The 21,405-nt window shown below is 40.0% G+C and overlaps 1 protein-coding gene across 1 annotated transcript in view; it reads left to right on the forward strand.

Moving 5' to 3' along the window:
• The first annotated feature begins 14,385 nt into the window (after positions 1-14,385).
• The window catches only part of LOC134349946 (interleukin-1 receptor type 1-like), a 33,316-nt gene continuing 26,296 nt past the window's right edge, over positions 14,386-21,405 (forward strand). The window contains exons 1-2 of the mRNA XM_063054899.1: positions 14,386-14,489; positions 14,861-15,041. Of these exons, the coding sequence (XP_062910969.1) occupies positions 14,386-14,489; positions 14,861-15,041 (285 nt within the window). The remainder of the gene's footprint in view (positions 14,490-14,860; positions 15,042-21,405) is intronic.

Here is a 21,405-nt window from a genome sequence, read left to right on the forward strand (position 1 = left end):
ACTTCAAACAGTTCAAGGTTCAAAGGGGGGAGCCGCTCCAGACAGCTCTCTCTCCCCCGTCCCTTCATTACACATCTCCAGGAGCTGCTCCATTGTTCCTTATCTCTCCTTCCCCTGAGGGCAGGTGGCAGACCACTTGCTGATGTCACTGATGCTAACCCAGGCCAGCAAACATCTTAATTTTATGTGTATTCTCGTCACATTTGACTGTGGAATGACTGTTACTGCTAGATGGAGTATCTCAGAAACTGCCGAACTCCAATTATTTTCATGCACAGCAGACTGTAGAACTTACAGAGAATGGAACAAGAATCAAAGAAAATGTCCAGTGAGTGACAGTTCTGTTGGTGAAAACACCTTGTTAATGAGAAAGGTCAGAGGAGAATGGTCAGACTGGTTCAAGCTGACAGGAAGGTGACAGTAAGACAAATAACCAAATGTTACAACAGTGGTGTGCAGAAGAGCATCTCTGGATGCACAGCACGTCAAACCTTGAAGTGGATGTGCTGCAGCAGCAGAAGACCATGAACATGCATTCAGTGTAAATCAATTCCAGGCTTCTGGAGCTATGAGACAGCAACATTACCTGCTATGCCATTGTGCTGCCTTCTAGGATGAAGAGAAATTAATTTAGTTGTCCCATTCAGTTAGTAGCGACCAAGGAGTGCTAAAGGAAAACTGACATTCTATGATGCTGCCACCTGTTTTTCCCTGCAAGCTCAGATAGGGTTTTCTGATAACTCATCTATACTTATTAGAAAAGCTCTGGGGCTTGCAAATTCCTTCTATGTGATCCTTCATAACCCGCTGTGCACCACAAAGTATCACAAAAGCATGAAGATTATTTTGGTAAGGACATCATCAAGGCTGGAATTTCACAGATGTGCTGTACACATTGCTGGATGTCATTGCATGTATGCAGAGTCAGTCAAGTGTCAAGTCACATTTGTGACTTGGCTTTGTCTAGTTGAAAAACTAAGGCTTGGAGACTATCTGAGATATTCAATGGTGAATTGTCTTGAAAAGAGTCATAGCTCTAAAGCAATCTTTCCCAGCCTGGGGTCCGCAGATCCCTTGATTAATGGTATTGGCCCATGGCATTAAAAAAGTTGGGAACCCCTGCTCTAAATCAGCAAAAGGGTAACAGATTGAGTACATGGAAATACAACATTTAAAAGGTTGGGAGAACGTATTCCCCATGAGATATCAAAGTCAAAGTTACAAAGGTGTTGGAGCAAATTTAAATCCTTGCCCTCTTTCAATGTAAGGTTAATAGCACAGTAAATTTTGAACAGTTTTGCCATTAATTTGCAACGTTTTATGAAATTTCTTCCTCTTCCTCAACTACCTCAAGTGGGGATGAATACATCATGGATTGTAAGTGCTCTTGGATTAGACTGTTATTCTATGGCACAAGGCCCAAGATAGAAAAGGTCATCTCACCTGCCTCAGGAGGAAGGGATGGAGGGGATCCTGTGCGGCCAAGGGCTGGGTAATATTGGGGCAGATAGAAGGTTGGGGGTGGGGAGCATATGATTGGAGGTGATATTTGCAGCGGTTTGAGGCAGCATGTGAGGAGAATTGGAGGCTCTGAGGGCAGTGCAGGTGAAGGCAATCAGTAAGCGTGGACAGTTGAATAAGCCTCTCTTGTGGAAAACAGATGTCCGCACTGTAGTTCTGGTAAGCTCTTTAGTCAATTTAGAGTCGAGGCTTGTCTTTTCAGTTAATAATTGCTCCCTTCTTATCTGAATAAATCATGCTAAATGAGCATCTTATGTTATCTGATGACATTGCACATATCCACCAATCACCTTGTGCTAATGTTTTAAACATATAAAAGAGTTGATAATCTGTACAAATTGTGGTGTTTTGTTTTGGCCTAAAAAGCGCTCTTCAAGCTCAGGAATTTGGAAAAATCTAAATATTAAGCTTCAGTTTTAAGTCACATGGTGTAAAAAGGTATTTATGTGTCGAGCTTGATTCCTTCCTTAATAATTTCTCTGACACATCTGCAGCTTTATCTAGAGCACATCTTATCTCTACAGACTGAGGAGCAGTTTTCTGTTGGTGGTTCACAGCAATATCAGCATTAATACTTTCAATGCTAACTGAGTGAACTTTGTGACTATAATGTCCTTGGAAAATAATGCTGAGGATTGGGCTCCATACCAGGTAAACTGTGATCAATTTACCTGTCTGTAGGATCAAGCAAAGTCAATTCTATTATGTTTAATCCACATTAGAATATAAATTAATTTGAGAACCTGGATTTACTGATATTTTGTGTGATATGCACTTCTAAATAACAATGTTAAAATGAGTTGGTACATTTACAGTTCATTGTTAAGCAACTTGCATGTGAAGTAATCTCAGTCAGCTCTAATGTTTGACCTATGTTAAGTGGCAAGTGTAAATTCCTGACATGATGTTTGTAAATTAATATTCGAAAACTGTGCCTGTAATATTTTTCCTTTAACTGGAAAATGTCAATTTATGATGTTAGGAGCAGCTAAGATTTTGGGAACTGTTGGTGCAAACGTGGATCCCACATTTCAGTGGTATTGTTTCACAATGGGAATAAAATGCATCACTTTTTACTTATGAAGTTCAATGAGGATACACGTTTGGTCCTGTTGAAAAGTAGGTGTTAATGTGTTAAGATTACTGCTATGCAATAAAACAATACTACAGATGAAATAAACAGCAAAAAAAGTGGTGCCATTACAGGAATGACGATGGTGTAATGAACGAGTTTAACAGTGACATAATATGATGAATCAGATTTGGCGAGCAGGTAGGTAATTCAGCGAGTATTAGTTTCCATGTTTGGGTGAGACCAAGTTAAATGGGATGAGACAGAAGATATTAATACCAGACTTACTGCATAAAACTGTAAATGAATATAGAGCAAACCATCAAAATTATCTTAGTTTAACATAGGATTAGCTAATACTAGTCCTACACTAAAGCAAGCAAATTCAACAAAAGAGGCAAGGGAAAATGTGCTGGATGGTCTGTATCTTCTTTCAATCCATTAATGACTGTAAAGTGCTTCACTGTGCAAAACTTACCAAAGATTTGTTGTACCTGCCAAATTCCCAATGAAATATGGTAGACTTTCTCTGTGTCAGATCTTGTGTCACACTAGTCTCAACTGTATAGGGGAATCTAGTGTCCACTTTAGAGCTAATAATCTCACCTTTGCTTTGGAAAGTGACGTGGTTATAAAAATCAGTAGGAAACAGCTGATTATTTTTTAAAAAATTATCTCCCAGCTCCTAGCACATCTATAATGGCGATTACATATATCTATACCAAATGCTGTGAACTATTGCCGGTTCATGTTCATATGGTGAAAAGTAAACCCTGCCTCATGCAAGAACTCAACAAAGTGCTACTGCAAATGAGGCGGATTTAGGTGCAAAAAGGACACTGGATGTTTTTAATGTATCCTCTCCTCTCTCCTGAATTTTGCTTTGGAGTTAGACAGTCCCTATCCTGCAGTAGAAACGTAATTTACTGGGCGCAACTTTGCTTTACTTGGTTACGCACTCATCCCTATGCAAAACGGTTCTTCATTCAAGATTGCAAAATAAGAGCACAATCTTCAGCAAGGAAGTTCTTTGTAAGAGAGTGCAATGTTGGGACAGTGTTGCATTGGCAGAGGAATTTTTTTTGTCAGGTGTGAAGTTAAATCAGACCTTTGTTTGTTTTTTTTTAATGAAATGCAATTGTGTACAATAGCCAGATCAGAAATGCTGATCAAGTCAACTAGTCCCCAAAGAGAACTCTGATAGGCCAATCAGATGGTTCACTGCTGCTCAGGGACAGAACACAAAAAAACCATTTGCACAAAGAAACATGTTTGCTCTTCGTGGCAAGTATAAGATCCCCTGACAGTATTTTCAAGAAGACGAGCAGATTAATTCTCAGTGCCTTGACTAATACATCTCTCTGTTCATGAACAGATTATTATTATCATAGTATCAGAGTATTTCCTGTTTTATGTCAGTGTTTGTGAATTTATAGCTGTGTGAAATCTGTTTTTGACGAAAAAGGAAAATACAACAGGGACTGTTTCAAAGTAAGAATTTGATCTAACTGTGCTCATTCTTGTAAAAATGGGTATAATTTATGGGTACTTTATATCTTTCTTGTGAATATTGAGTATCTGATGCTATGTGTCTAAGATGCTGCTGTAAGGAAGTTACTTGATTGTATCAGTGCATACTAAGTTTATGACAATTTTGACTTTGACTTTACGACCCTATTGCAACATGTTGGACAAGGGCAAGGAAATTAAATAATTATTTTAAACAAAAGATAATTAAGTCTACAAAATGGTGCAATTTGCTTTTAATTTTGATGCCATATTTTGTTCAGGAAGATGTTAAAATTTATGATACTTTATATTCTTCATTGAGTGTGGTAGTTTTACAAATGTGCATTAAACATAGAGTAATCAAATAATTGTCATGGTTTTTGCAGGAAAATTTTAGCAAAACTCAGCATTTGCTGACATTAATCCAGTTTTTCCTCATAACTGAAACATTCCATATCCTGGTAAATCCCACTGCTGTCTGTAAGGAATTTGTATGTTCTCCCCGTGACATCACATCACATCCTTGCTCTTATATTCTATATCTCTAGAAATGAATGCCCACATAGCATTCACCTTCTTCACCACCGACTCAGCCTGGAGTCAACCTTCAGGGTATCTTGCACAAGGACTCCCAAGTCTCTTTGCATCACTGCATTTTGAATTCTCTCCTCATCTAAATAATAGTCTGCCCATTTATTTCTTCCACCAAAATGCATAACCATACACTTTCCAACGTTGTTTTTCATTTGCCACTTCTTTGCCCGTTCCCCTAAACTATCTAAGTCTCTCTGCAAGCTCTCTGTTTCCTCAACACTATCTGCTCCTCCACCTATCTTTGAATCATCGGCAAATTTAGCCGCAAATTCATTAATGCCATAGTCCAAATCCTTGACATACACCATAAAAAGCAGCGGTCCCAACATCGACCCCTGTGGAACTCCACCGATAACTGGCAGCCAGCCAGAATAGGATCCCTTTATTTCCACTCTCTGTTTTCTGCCAACCAGCCAATGTTCCACCCATGCTAGTAATTTCCCTGTGATTCCATGGGCTCTTATCTTGTTAAGCAGCCTCATGTGTGAGCTTGTCAAAGGCCTTCTGAAAATCCAAGTGCACCACGTCTATTGCATCTCCCTAGTCTACCCTGCTTGTAATTTCCTCAAAAAAATGCAGTAGGTTTGTCAGGCAGGATTTTCCTTTCAGGAAACCATGCTGGCTTTGGCCTATCTTGTCATGTACCTCCAGGTGCTCTGTAATCTCATCCCTAACAATCGATTCCAACAACTTCCCAACCACTGATGTCAAGCTAACAGGTCTATAGTTTCCTTTCTGCTGCCTCCCACCCTTCTTAAATAGTGGAGTAACATTTGCAATTTTCCATTCATCTGGTACAATGCTAGAATCTATTGCTTCTTTAAAGACCATTGTTAATGCCTCCACAATCTCTCCAGCTACTTCCTTCAGAACCAAAGGGTGCATTCCATCAGGTCCATGAGATTTATCCACCCTCAGACCATTAAGCTGCCCTGAGCACCTTCTTTGTCATAATTTTCACTGAACTAACTTCACTTCCCTGACACTCTTGAATGTCCAGTATACTGCAGATGTCTTCCACTATGATGTAAAATATGTATTCAGTTCCTCTGCCATCTCTGCATCTCTCATTACAATATCTCCAGCATCATTTTGTATTAGTCCTATAATCTACCCTTGACTCTCTTTTACCCTTCATATACTTATCAAAGAATATACTAATATGTAAACACAAAATACTCTGCAGATGCAGACCTGACGAAGGGTTCCGGCTGGAAACATTGACAGATCGTTTCCACGTTTGCTGCCCGACCTGTTGAGTTCCTCCAGCGTGTTGTGAGTGATACTAATACGTGATTTAGAAAGACAGAGAGATTTAAAGATTTTCCCATTTTTACAGAAGTGGAATGGCATCCTTACTGTCAATAATCCTTGCTGCACTGATCCATCAAATTGAGACTGAACCAGGTAAGTTGTTCAATAGAACAGTTTAACGTGAACTACTAATGAATAAAATTATATTGCACCTCTGGACATCCCAAAGGATATATCCTTATTCCCCTTCTATTCTACACCTTCATGATCATAGAGTAGTCCCACACAGAAACAAGCTCTGTGCCCCAACCAGTTCACGCAGACCAAGATGTCCATGTAAGCCAGTCCTACTTATCCACTTTTGGCCCATATACCTCTAAATCTTTTTCTATCCATGGAATGATCCAAATATCTTTTAACCGTTGTTGTACCTGCCTCATCCTCTGGCAGGTCCTCTGACAATATTCATACAATCCTTAACCCAAATATAACTCATTCTGCAAACCAGCTAATGATTCTCAGCTCAATTTCATCACTAGATCTATGGATTCCTTAGTTCTTGTTGAAGATCTAAAAGCAGATGAGAGCAAATTTCCTCCAACCTAACACCGTGATGTTTGAAGCCTGTGCCTGTCATAAACTTACTTTCCTGCTTGCTCTCTCAGGTTGGGCTGGTGTGGCAGTTAACTTGAGAAAAATAGAAACATAGAAACATAGAAAATAGATGCAGGAGTAGGCCATTCAGCCCTTCGAGCCTGCACCGCCATTCAGTACGATCATGGCTGATCATCCAACTCAGAACCCTGTACCTGCCTTCTCTTCATACCCTCTGATCCCTTTAGCCACAAGGGCCATATCTAACTCCCTGTTAAACATAGCCAATGAACTGGCCTCAACTGTTTCCTGTGGCAGAGAATTTCACAGATTCACCACTCTCTGTGTGAAGAAGTTTTTCCTCATCTCAGTCCTAAAAGGCTTCCCCTTTATCCTCAAACTGTGACCCCTCGTTCTGGACTTCCCCCACATCGGGATCAATCTTCCTGCATCTAGCCTGTCCAATCCCTTTAGAATTTTATATGTTTCAATCAGATACCCCCTCAATCTTCTAAATTCCAGAGAGTACAAGCCTAGTCGTTCTAGTCTTTCATCATATGAAAGTCCCGCCATCCCAGGAATCAATCTGGTAAACCTTCTTTGTACTCCCTCTATGACAAGGATGTCTTTCCTCAGATTAGGGGATCAAAACTGCACACAATACTCCAGGTGTGGTCTCACCAAGGCCTTGTACAACTGCAGTAGTACCTCCCTGCTCCTGTACTCGAATCCTCTTGCTATGAATGCCAGCATACCATTCGCCTTTTTCACAGCCTGCTGTAACTGCATGCCCACTTTCAATGACTGGTGTACAATGACACCCAGGTCTCGTTGCACCTCCCCTTTTCCTAATCGGCCACCATTCAGATAATAAGCTGTTTTCCTGTTCTTGCCACCAAAGTGGATAACCTCACATTTATCCACATTTAATTGCACCTGCAATGAATTTGCCCACTCACCTAACCTATCTAAGTCACCCTGCATCCTCTTAGCATCCTCCTCACAGCTAACACTGCTGCCCAGCTCCGTGTCATCCGCAAACTTGGAGATGCTGCATTTAATTCCCTCGTCTAAGTCATTAATATATATTGTAAACAACTGGGGTCCCAGCACTGAGCCTTGCGATACCCCACTAGTCACTGCCTGCCATTCTGAAAAGGTCCTGTTTATTCTCACTCTTTGCTTCCTGTCTGCCAAACAATTCTCTATCCACATCAATGTCATACCCCCCCACCGTCAACCCTTTAAGTATCATTTGCCAGTTTATCTTAGCTAATTCACGTCTCAAACCATCAAAGTTACCCTTCTTTAAGTTCAGAACCTTCGTTTCTGAATTAATTATATCACTCTCCACCTTAATGAAGAATTCCACCATATTATGGTCACTCTTACCCAAGGGGCCTCTCACGACAAGATTGCTAATTAACCCTTCCTCATTGCTCAATACCCAGTCTAGAATGGCCTGCTCTCTAGTTGGTTCCTCGACATGTTGGTTCAGAAAACCATCCCGCATACATTCCAAGAAATCTTCTTCCTCAGCATCCTTATCAATTTGGTTCACCCAATCTATATGTGGATTGAAGTCACTCATTATAACTGCTGTTCCTTTATTGCACGCATTTCTAATTTCCTGTTTAATGCCATCCCCAACCTCACTACTACTGCTAGGTGGCCTGTACACAACTCCCACCAGCGTTTTCTGCCCCTTAGTGTTATGCAGCTCTACCCATATCGATTCCACATCCTCCCGGCTAATGTCCTTCCTTTCTATTGCATTAATCTCCTCTCTAACCAGCAATGCCACCCCACCTCCTTTTCTTTCATGTCTATCCCTCCTGAATATTGAATATCCCTGAATGTTCAGCCCCCATCCTTGGTCACCCTGGACCCATGTCTGTGTGATCCCAGCTATATCATTTTCATTAATAACTATCTGCACATTCAATTCATCCACCTTGTTACGAATGCTCCTTGCATTGACACATAAAGCCTTCAGGCTTGCTTTTACAACACTCTTAGCCCTTATACAATTATGTTGAAAAGTAGCCCTTTTTGATTTTTGCCCTGGATTTGCCGGCCTGCCACCTTTACTTTTCACCTTATTACTTTTTGCTTGTACCCTCTTTTTACACCCCTCTGTCTCTCTGCACTTGTTCCCATCCCCCTGCCACATTAGTTTAAATCCTCCTGAACAAAAGAGCAAACGCTCCTCCTAGGACATTGGTTCCAGTCCAGCCCAAGTGCAGACCGTCTTGCTTGTACCAGTCCCACCTCCTCCAGAACTGGTTCCAATGCCCCAGAAATTTGAATCCCTCCCCCTTGTACCATTTTTCAAGCCACGTATTCACCTGAAATATACTCCTATTTCTACTCTGACTAGCATGTAGCACTGGTAATAATCCAGAGATTATTACCTTTGTGGCCCTACTTTTTAGTTTGTCTCCTAACTCCCTAAATTCACCTTGTAGGGCCTCATCCCATTTTTTACCTTTATCGTTGGTACCTATGTGCATCACGACCACCGGCTGTTCACCCTCCCACTCCAGAATGTCCTGCAGCTGCTCAGAAACATCCTTGACCCTTGCAGCAGGGAGGCAACATACCCTCCTGGACTCTCGTTTCCGGCTGCAGAAATGCCTGTCTATTCCCCTTACAATCGAATCCCCTATCACTATAGCTCTCCCACTCCTTTTCCTTCCCTCCTGTGCCGCAGAGCCATCCATGGTGCCATAAACTTGGCTGCTGCTGCCTTCCCCTGATGAGACATCTCTCCCAACAGTATCCAAAACAGTATATCTGTTTAGGAGCGAGATGACCTCAGGGGACTCCTGCACTACCTGCCTACCGCTACGCTGTTTAGTGGCCACCCATTTCTACCTGTGTAGCCTTTACCTGCAGTGTGGTCAACTCACTGAACGTGCTATTCATGACTTTCTCAGCATCACGGATGCTCCAGTATGAACTTCTAACTACAGCAGCTTTTATATTCTGTGTTTTTTTTCACCCATTTCTTTCCATTTTGTTGTGCGAGGGAGGGTGTTTAGGGTCTATGTCCTTGATCCATTTTTTTACTGGGGAGGGAGTTTGGGGGTTGATGATTGAGAGGCCATTCTTTTTTATGAGGGGGGTAAGGTCTGATTTTTCTCTCTGAACAACTTCCATGTTCTTTCTTTGTTTCATGGCTAGCTGGAGAAGACAAATTTCAGAGTTGTATATGGATACATTCTTTGATAATGAATGAATCTTTGAACCTTTAATGAACAAGGCAGCGTACCTGGCATTCATCAAATCTCAGCTGTAGCTGAAATCCACAGCCACACTATTTTATATCTCCAGGCTTGACTATTTCAAAAGCAAGAGAAAATCAAAAGACTGCAGATGCTAGAATTCTGAAATAAAAGCAGAGAACCCTGGAAGCACTCGGCAGGTCTGACAGCATCTGTGGAAGGAAAAACAGTTCCAATATTCTACAGGCCAGCCTCTCATCTTTCTGTCTACATAAACCTTCTAAAATTTCATTGCATATATTTTAACCCAGTCCATATTCCATTTCAGTTCTGTTTTTATCTGATCTATAGAGGGTTGCAATCTGATTGTAGTTGCATGCCTTCATATCCCTTAGAATCTCTGTAGCCTCCTCCAGCCTCACAAGCCTGGGGTATCTCTGCACTTGGTTCCTTCTGGTAACTGCACATGTATTAATGTAAATGGCTGTACTTTCAGCTCCTTTCTTTCTTTTTAAATCTTTTTATTAAATTAGTACACAAAAGGTAAACCATGTAGACACTAATACACTGTTGCAATATAAATTTGCAAGAGATATTAATGCACAAAAAAATTAGTACAAACAGTGCAGTTTAGATATAAAATAACAAGGTAATATATTAGTATACTAATTTTCCATACATATTAATAAAGAGAAGAAAAAACCCAAAAAAGACCCCCCCCCCCAAAAAAAACCACCGTGCAACTAATCTAAAAAGCAAAGCAAAGCAATGGGCTAACTAGGTATCAAGTAGACTTAAACAACTTAAAACAATCACGTCCTCAAACCCGACCTCCATTAAAAACAGTTAAAAAAGCAAGAAAGGAATGTAAATATGGGCAAAGAGAAAAAAAATTACATTAAATGAAAATGTTGAATAAAAGATCTCCAAGTCTGTTCAAATTTAACTGAAGTATCATAAAGATTACTTCTGATTTTCTCCAAATTTAAACATAGTATCGGGGCATTAATCTCCTTCCAATGTTGTAAAATACATCTTTTCGCCATTAAAGTAAGAAATGCAATCATTCTATGGGCTGAAGGGGAAAGATTACTGGAAATTTTAGGTAATCCAAAGATAGCAGTAATAGGATGGGGAGAAATATCTATATTCAATACCTTTGAAATAATATTAAAAATGTCTTTCCAAAAAGTTTCCAAAGTAGGACAGGACCAAAACATATGAGTTAAGGAGGCTATCTCCCCATGACATCTGTCACACAGTGGGTTAATATGAGAATTAAAATGAGCTAATTTATCTTTAGACATATGTGCTCTATGAACAACTTCAAATTGAATTAGGGAATGTTTGGAACAGATAGAGGAAGTATTGACTAGTGGTAAAATATGCGCCCAGTCATCCGCCGAGATAATAAAGCCCAATTCCTTTTCCCAATCTGACCTAATCTTATCAAATGGTGCTTTCCTAAGTTTCATGATAGTATTATAAATAATAGCCGTTACACCTTTCTGACATGGGTTAAGGTTAATTATAGTATCTAAAATATATGTAGGAGGTAACGTCGGAAAGGAAGAGAGTATAGTACTTAGGAAATTTCTGACTTGGAGATATCTAAAAAAATGTATTCTTGGTAAGTTATATTTGTTAGATAATTGTTCAAAAGACATAAGGGAACCATCTAAAAATAAATCCAAAAACCGTGATATACCATTAGTCTTCCAAATTTGAAAGGCACGGTCCGTGGAAGAGGGGGGAAAGAATATGTTGCCTAAAATAGGAATTGCAAGCCCAAATTGATTAAGATTAAAAATTTTTCTGAATTGAAACCAAATACATAAGGTATATTTAACTATTGGGTTACAAACTTGTTTGTGGCGTTTCAAATCGAAAGGAAGAGAAGAACCTAAAATGGAGCCAAGTGCATAACCTTGAGCAGATTGTAATTCCAATACTACCCATTTAGGAATGGATAGTGTATCTTGGTCAAGTAACCAAAATTTCATGTGTCGAATATTAATTGCCCAATAATAGAATCTAAAGTTAGGTAATGCCAAACTTTAAAAAAACAGAGAGAGAAAAAAGGGGGGAAAATAAAAAATATATTAAATAAATAAGGGATGGTGTGTGAAGGGGAGGAGGGGCATTAACAGAAGTTAGAGAAGTCAATATTCATTTATTAATTTTATATATTTTTTATTTCCCCCCCCCCCCTTTTTCTCTCTCTGTTTTTTCTCCCTCTGTCCCTCTCACTATAACTCCTTGCCTGCTCTCCACCCTCCGGGCTCCCCTCCCCCCTTCTCTTTCTCTCCAAGCTTCCTGTCCCATGAACCTCTCCCTTCTCCAGCTCTTGGCTCCATCCCTCTCCCTCCTGTCTTCTCCTATCATTTCAGAACTCCCCCTCCCACTCCCACTTTCAAATCTCTTACTATCTCTTCTTTCAGTTAGTCCTGATGAAGGGTCTTGGCCCAAAACGTCGACTGTACCTCTTCCTAGAGAGGCTGCCTGACCTGACGGCATTCACCAGCAGTTTTTGTGTGTGTTGCTTGAATTTCCAGCATCTGCAGATTTCCTCGTGACACCATTTTGACAATGGGTTTGGTCATCTGTCATGGTTTCTCCTTCTGTGACTTGGCATCAAAAGTGATTCTAGATACTGATGAGATACTTCTCATACTGCAAACCCCCACTCAACTATAGGTTGTATTGTTGGTAATGTTTAAAAGAAAAGAAAATTTTTACATTTTAAAAGTTGTATCAGGAATGCAGTCTCAAGAGTAATCAAACACAAGACCTTGCAGTACGATTTATTGCTGTGCTATACAATTAAACACACACTTTCAGCAAATGGAAAGGTGTTAACCATTTCATGCACCTATGTAAACCTCTTCCCTCCCCAAGTTCCTGAAATGAGTCTGCAGCAATGTTTCCTCTAACTTATAATGACTTGTATACACAAAAATCTTGTGCTGTGTAATTTTTTGCCCTGTAACAACAACATGTGCGCACTGAATCTTTAAGTGGAAGTAAACCTGAAGCTACTCTACAGATAATAAGCCATTCTGTTTCAAATGAACTAGCCATTATTTTGCCCTTCACACCCTTTGCTTCTTTAGAATTCGACACAGTGAATCAATAATTTCTTCAATAAAAACCAATATGTAAGCCAGTTCTAAAATCATTGCAAACTCCACGTTGTCAACACTGTCTGCATCAGAAACCAGAAAAGGAAATGTGAATGTGTGTGATTGTGAAATATACTCAACATCCCAATGAGCTAGAGGGTGACAATCTTTTGTGCGCAGTTTCAATTTCTTTGTGCACTAGTGCACCTTAGGGGGACCATTGCTCTGCAGCTGCACTCCTGGTCCACCGAGCCCTAACTGATCTGACACCCCTTTACCAGGGCCTTTCCTGTTCTCTTGAACATGACTTTTTGTTTCAGGTGTTCTGCTGTTGTTAGATTAAAGCATTAGATTTGTGACCTCTCACCAACCTAGTTATGGTGAAAATTTGAGGATCTGTTATGTTAACTATACTTCCCCTTCCATGAATTTTGCTGAGTTCTCAAAGCTCTGAAACAATGTTCTGAAACTTTCTCAGTATAGAAGCTGTCTTATCTATTTTGGATATTTAACACATTAAATATTATGACCATAGGAAATAGAAGCAGAATTAGGCCATTCAGTCGATCAAGTCTGCTCTGCCATTCATTCATGGCTGTTGTTGTTTATATTCTGGATTTCCACTATCTGCTTCTATAAATTGAAAGTTATGGTAGTTGTCAGCCCTGTATAGGGCCTTCAGTGGAGGTGACCAACAACAATTGATCCCAGGTCACACTTGAGAATTTCTGCACTTGTAGACTGTAGGCCAAACACATCTGTACAGCCTGCAGACATAGAAATCTTCTTAGACATGTTGATCATGTACAGAAGTTGCACCAATGTAAGTTTTGTCTTCCCCTTCCTGATCACCATTCCACTTTCTGTTCCAGTTTCTGAGCATGAAAGTTGTGAGGTTAAAGAACAACTTGAAAGTACCTGCCTAGTACAGAAATTCTGCAATTCATCAGCATTTATTTGCATATAATATTTTCTACTTGACATTTATTATTAGTTCATCATTGTAACAATATTGACCTAGGTAAGGAAGCTATCAATAATTCCTCCAGCTGCAATTCTGACTTTTTTTCCAGAGGTTCTGGGTTGCACCTTCTGTAAATATCTGAAAAAATTATTCCACTTATTGAGTAGGAATGGCCTTCCTGAACAGAGTATTATTAGGGAGTGGGAGAATTATAGCTTCCAGGTTCATTTCTCTGACATGAAGGGAAGTGCTTTTCTGAAACCAAGCTGACTCTATCTTCACAATATATATATTCTGATTAAAGTCATAATTAACTAATTTTGAATGAAACAGAACATACACCCATTTTCCCAAATTAAAAATGGTTTTCCTTCTACATTTTCAGATAACTGCACTAATTTGAACAATGAAATACGAAAAAACATTCTTCAACAGGAGGCATTTACATTAAAATGTTTTGATGATGAACTACTAAAAGAAAAAAATAATGATCCCCTTGTACTTCAATGCTACAAGAATGGTTTTGAGATGATAACCACTGATCAAGAACAGCGTGCTCATTTAAATGGCATTTCTCTTTGGTTTTTACCTGCATTAGTGACAGATTCTGGGAATTACACTTGTTACTTGAGGTAAGTTCTTTCTTCTGCATATGAGAAAGAGACATACTGAATTGTTAAGTTATGGAACTGAAGAGAATTGCCTTGATCTGCATTAGTAATGACTAATGTTGTACAAGTAAGTACCTGGAAAATGGTTGAATGAATACAGAATGCTGAATGAGATCATCATACTCCTGATGTGTGCTTTGTTAATGCTGGGAAGACTTTGGAAAGTCTGGAGATGAGACATGTCATAGAACTATCATTCATTTCTTTTGGCCACTCAGGTTGTTAATGAAGTGAGTGGTGTCTGGATTATTTTAATGCCATTGAAATTCCAGGGGAGCTGTGTAGATTTTTATCAAGATTTTAACAATTTGTTATCAATATTGATATTGCAGGAATAAAACTTTTTGTATAAAGGAGATTATTCAAATACGAGTTCTTGAACTGCCTCCAAACCAATGCTTTCATCATGATTACCTCCGACCAACTTTGGAAGAAACACCTGCCTCTGTATATGTTTACTGTACTGGTCTAGCTGAATTTTCACAGAAACCTTTTGATCTACAGTGGTACAAGGTTAGTACAAAATACAAAGCTAAAATGGGAAAAAAATGAATGCTTCTAAAACATTTAATATCACAGATTCATTGTTCAAGCCACAAACTGATTTCACGGAACTATGTGGTGTACTTGGCGAGATTGTGCAGCTGACACAGAGTGTTGCAAGTGAAAGTGTAGGACAAGATGGGACAATAACATGACGAGTTTTCTCTTTTAAAATGTGCGTGACTTGTGGTTACATACTATAAGGTAGGTAGATAGATAGATGGATATACCTTATTGATCCCGAGGGAAATTGGGTAAAAAGTAAGAAGAAAAAAGTAAGAATACTGATCGGAATGGCTGTAACAGGCAGCATGCACGACTGGCGCATGCACACTTTGGAGTGTTGGAGTGTGGGAGACTGTATTCATGGCTGTAACCACTAATTATGTTAGAATGGTGAGTGAGATCACATGAGTAGGTTTGTTTATTCATAACTTACAAATTATGCCTGTTGGCGAAACAACAAATGAATCCAATTTATAAACTGATTTGTCTCCATGTGTTTAATTATTTTGGCATTTTAGCATTTTCTAACACAATCTGATTATGCTTATAATGAAAGAAAAAATAGTATACTGTTATGGTCTTTGAAGTCACCTAAGCATGCTTTCTTTACTTTGTTCCAGAGAGTTTTTGGTTCATGGTTTGCATTCTCAAGAATATTTGTCTCCCTTAGTTTTATGTAATTTATATTGTATTAAATAAAATTCAGTTTCTTCTTGGTCATGAATCTCATATATTCCCATAAATAAGGTGATAGAGTGCTAAATTTTCCTTGTGATACCTTTACCCATAATCTATAATGTTTTATAAAAGCATTGCCACTGTAAATCAAAAAAAGCAATCTGTGGCAAGTGCTGGAAATCTAAAAATGTGAGGAAGAACTCAGGAGGTCAGGCAGTATCTGTGGAGTGAGAAGCATAGGCAAGGGATAGAATTGTAATGGATAGGCTTTGCAGGCAGTGGAAGGGTTAAAATCAAAACTATAATTGGTGGGTTGGAAACATGATACTTTATTAAGGATAATTTCAACAAAATATTTGGGGTTTTCTCAGCGTTTCCCCGGCTCTCTCCAGCTGAGATTGGTAGTGACTGGATGATGAATAGCAGAGAATGTGACTTCACCATAAATATTTTAGCTTCACACAGTCCTTCAAAGTGACGCTGAGGAAAAAGATTGATCACAGGAACTGTACTGTTTATATCCTTAACAAACTTTGAAGGAAGTTTTCGAAGGAATAGAGTTGTTAGGCCAGGATGCAGTTGTAGTGCTAGTGGCTACTAATGGCAGTATATTTTCGATCTCTGTATCTGCACTCTGCAGAGTGGAGGTTGGCGACAAGCTGGAGACACTTGACTGACCTCTTGGTCTTCCCATGGCCACGCCACTGAATTCAGAGGTGTTCAGTAAATTCATTAATGGTGGAGCTGGATACTCTTTGTATCTCAACCATCAGCTTTACACCAGCCACAACGTGTATATCCATTGTGGACCTGTTCACTTGAATGGTGTTCCAGATAGTCACTTGTAAGGTAAGTTTAGGTAGTTCTTCTTCTGTATTTCATATATATATTTATGTTGTTTAATTAATGTTTCTTTGATGTTAATAAACATATTACTTTTTAAAAGTAATAATTATTGTTATTTTTAACATCTGATCAGCAGGGATATTTGGAAGCAGTCTGACCGCAGGGAAACATGGCAGCCCGAGCAGTCCAGGGAGGGTTCAATGTGATTGGAAGGCCAATCATGTTGCTCATGTGGTTAACCAGTTTTCACTATGATGCTAAAAGGGTGCCACTCTTGCAACAATACAGTAGCACCCAGATATACAGTCAGGGCAATCAGATAATCAGATTTGCAGCAGTTTTACTGTACATGTAGATTTATACAGACATGCCCAGAAGAATGTTACCTCAGCAATTCTAGACTATCACTCCAGTGGTAGAAGGTCTGGTGCTTGCTGCTTGAGGTAGATATGCTCTGCCTCATGCCTGTTAAAGTGAAAATAGGCCTTATTATCTGTGATTTCAAACCATTTCAATGTCCATAGGTGACGTATGCAGGGTTTTTCAGTTGGCTGTACACTTAAGTATCAATTGGATAACAGGCTGCAGGAGCTGCTGTACAAAACACTTCCAGCAAGCGTGGGGGCAGGCTGAATGACAAGACTCCTACATTTAATGTTGGGGTGATTTCCTGCTGTAGGGAGGGTAATGGGTGAAATAAAAATTGCTGGAAATCTAAAATAGAAACTGAAAGTGCTGGGAATTCTCTGCAGGCCACATCAGTAGGAAGAGAAACAGTTAACGTTTCAGAACTTTGTCAGAACTGCCATGCCTACAGTATTTTGAGCCATTCTCCTTCAGCAGTTATTCACTTCTGTAAGCAGGTAAAGTGGTTGGCTATTCAGAGACAAATGGCTGCCTGTTGATTCCTGCAGATGTCCACAAACAAAGCAGTGGTACAGCCATTTCTGTCCTTAAAACAGAGCAGAGCATTTTCTTCTTCAAATTTTCATAAAATCCCTTTAATTCTTTCAGTGAAAGTATTTTCCGTCATTGTACTGATTTTTTGGTGTAAAATACAACAGCTGATGTTCCAGTAAACAACACCCCAGAATGTTTAGAACACAAATTTGTACCAAATTTTACACTAATGACTGCACCTCACAGGATCCATCTGTTAAATTCCTGAAGTTTGCAGGTGACACAACTGTCATTGGCCTTATCCGAGACGGTGATGAGTCTGCATACAGATGGGTGGTGGAACGGCTGGCCCTCTGGTGTGGTCAGAACAATCTAGAGCTAAATATACTCAAGACTGTGGAGATGACAGTGGACTTCAGGAGGAGCCCCCCAATACTCCCCCCATTCACTGTACTTAACAGTATTGTGTCTGCTGTGGAGACCTTCAGGTTTCTGGGTGTCACAATCTCCCAGGACCTGAAGTGGACACCCAACACGGACACTCTTATCAAAAAGGCTCAGCAGAGGTTGTATTTCCTACGTCAACTCAGGAAGTACAACCTGCCTCAGGAGCTGCTGATTCAATTCTATTTAGGAATAATCCAGTCTGTTCTCTGTTCATCCATCACTGTCTGGTTTGGATCAGCTACCAAACAAGACGAGAATAGACTCCAAATAACCCTTAGGGCTGCGGAAAGGATTATTGGTGTGAAGCTGCCCTTGATCCAGGACTTGTATGCATCTAGAGACAGGAAGCGAGCAAGCAGCATCATTGTAGACCCATCACACCCTGGACATCACCTGTTCCAACTCCTTCCTTCTGGTAGGTGCTTTAGATCACTGTATGCCAGGACAAATAGGTACAAGAACAGTTTCTTTCTGTATGCCATCAGTCTTCTGAACACTTGAATTTTAGTCTATTATAAACCAAGTCCACCTGTACATAAACAGGTAGACCTCATTGTATATAGTTCACGATTATTTGCACTATTGTTTTGTTTACTTGTTGATTCTGTACAGCAAGAGCTCAGGGAAACCGGCATCAAATTCCCTGTATGTGTCCACATACTTGGCGATAATAAAGGATTCTGATTCTGATTCTGATTCAAATGATAAGACCATAAAACATAGGAGCAAAATTAGGCCATTTGGCCCATCAAGTCTGCTCCACCATTTCATCATGGTTGGTTTATTATCCCCCAAAACTCCATTCTCCTGACTTCTTAACAACCTGACTAATCAAGAATCTTTAAAAATACTCAATAACTTGGACTCCACAGCCATCCTTGGCAATGAATTCCACAGTTTCATCATCCTCTGTCCAAAGAAATTCTTTCTCACCTCTGTTCTAAATGGATGTCCCTCTATTCTGAGGCTGTGACTTCTGGTCCTAGACTCCCCCACTATAGGAAACATCCTCTCCACGTCCACTCTATCTAGGCCTTTCAATATCGATAGGTTTCAATGAAATCCCCCCCCCACTCAATCTTCTAAACTCCAGCAAGTACAGTGAGAGCCATCAAACACACTTCATGCATTAACCCTTTTATTCTCAGAATCATTCTTGTGAACCTCCTCTGGACTTCTCCAATGGCAACACGTCTTTTCTTAGAATACGAGCCCAAATCCGCTTACAATATTCCAAGTATGGTCTGACCAGCATTACATCCTTGCTCTTATATTCTTGACCTCTCAAAATGAATGCTAACGTTACATTTGTCTTCCTTACCACTGACGTAGCTTGCAAGTTAACCTTTAAAGGATCCTGCTTGAGGATTCTCAAGTCCCTTTGCATCTCTGATTTTTGAATTCTCTCCCTATTTAGAAAATAGGCTACACATCCATTCTACCAAAGTGCAAGACCATGCGCTTTCCTGCACTATATTCCATCTGCCATTTTTTTGCCCATTCCCTCAAACTGTCTAAGTATTTCTGCAGACACCCTGCTTCCTCAACACTATCTGAAAAACCATGCATACGTCACCTATGGATATTGAAATGGTTTGAAATCGCAGATAATAAGGCCTATTTTCACTTTAACAGGCATGAGGCAGAGCATATCTACCTCAAGGAGCAAGCACCAGACCTTCTACCACTTCCACCAATCCTTGTATCATTCAACAAGTTTAGTGACAAACCATCATCCAAATCATTGACAGAGAAGCAGTTCCAGCGTCGACCCCTGCGGAAGACGACTAGTCACTGGCAGCCAATCAGAAAAGGCCCTCTTCACTCTCAATCTGTGCCTTCTACCAATCAGCCAATCTTTTATCCAGGATAGTATCTTTCCCGTAATTCCGTAGACTTTTATCTTGTTAAGCAGCCTCGTGTGTCTCCTTATCAAAGCCCTCCTGAAAATCCAGGTAAACAATACTCACTGACTCAACTTTGTATATCATGCCTGTTAATTCCTAAAAGAATTCCAGCAGATTTGTCAAGCGACATTTTCCTTGAAGGAAACCATGCCAACATTGTTCTCCATTATCCAAGTACCCTGACACTTCATCCTTAGTAAAGGACTCCAACATCTTCCCAACTACTGAAGTCAGGCTAACTGGCATATAATTTCCTTTTTACTGCCTTCTCCCCTTCTTTAAGAAATGGAGTGATATTTACAATTTTACAGTCCTTTGGAACCATTCCAGAATCCAGTAATTCTTGAAAGTTCATTACTAATGCCTCCACAATCTCTTCAGCCACCCTGGGGTGCACTCCATCTGGTCCAGCTGACCTGGCTACCTTCAGACATTTCAGCCTCTTGAGCACGTTCTTAGTAATAGCAACTACACTCATTTATGCTCCCTGACTCTCTTGAATTTCTAGCACACTGCTTGTGTCTCCCACAGTGAAGACAGATGCAAAATACTTATTCAGTTTGTCCACTGTTTCTTTGTCCCAAATTGTTTGGCAGATGTGTGGCTGAGAAACTGCTACAGGGCTTCAGGTTGTTGTATCATTGGGATATTTTCTGGGGGAGGGGTGACCTGCACAAAAGGGACAGGTTGCACTTGAACCAGAGGGGAACCAATATTTTTGTGGACAGGTTTGTTCGAACTGTTGGGTAGGGTTTAAACTAATTTGGCAGGGGGATGGGAACTGGAATGAAGGGACTTCAGGATAGGACAGATGGTAAAAAAGCAACGATAGAATGCAGTCAGACTGTCAGGAAAGTTTTAGGATAGGACAAAATAGAAGCCAGCAGAGTGAGGATCAGTGCATTAGGGATGCAGAATCAAAAAGGTTAGCAAGTACGGTACTTAGAGTGTTATATCTCAATGCATGGAATGTAAAAGAAATAAGGTGGTTGGTCTTGTTGGCACTTTTACAGATTGTTGGATATGATGTTGTGGCCATCTCTGAATCATGGCTGAAGGATGATTGTAGTTGGGAGTTAAATGTCCAAGCATACGCATTGTATCGGGGGATAGGAAGACAAGCAGAGTGCTTGCACGGCTCTGCTAGTAAAGAATGGTATCAAATCATTAGAAAGATGTGACATAATCTTCCACTCAGATGTGGGTTGAGTTAAGAAACTGCAAGGGTAAAAGAACCCTGATGGCAGTTTTATACAGGCCTCCAAACAGTAGCTGGGATGAGGACGACAGATTACAATTGGAAATAGAAAAGGTGTGTCAAAAGGGCAATGCTATGACAGTCATGGGATTTTAACATGGAGGTAAACTGGGAATATCAAGTTGGGAATGGATCTCAAGAGAATGAGTTTGTTGAATGCCTGTAATATGGCTTTTTAGAGCAGTTTGTCATTGAGCCTACTAGGGATCAGCTATACTGGATTGGGTGTTATGTAATGAACCAGAGGCGATTAGGGAGCTGAAGGTAAAAGAACCCCTGGGAAGTAGTGATC

Source organism: Mobula hypostoma, chromosome 7 (genome assembly GCF_963921235.1).
Source record: "Mobula hypostoma chromosome 7, sMobHyp1.1, whole genome shotgun sequence".
Taxonomy (NCBI): domain Eukaryota; kingdom Metazoa; phylum Chordata; class Chondrichthyes; order Myliobatiformes; family Myliobatidae; genus Mobula; species Mobula hypostoma.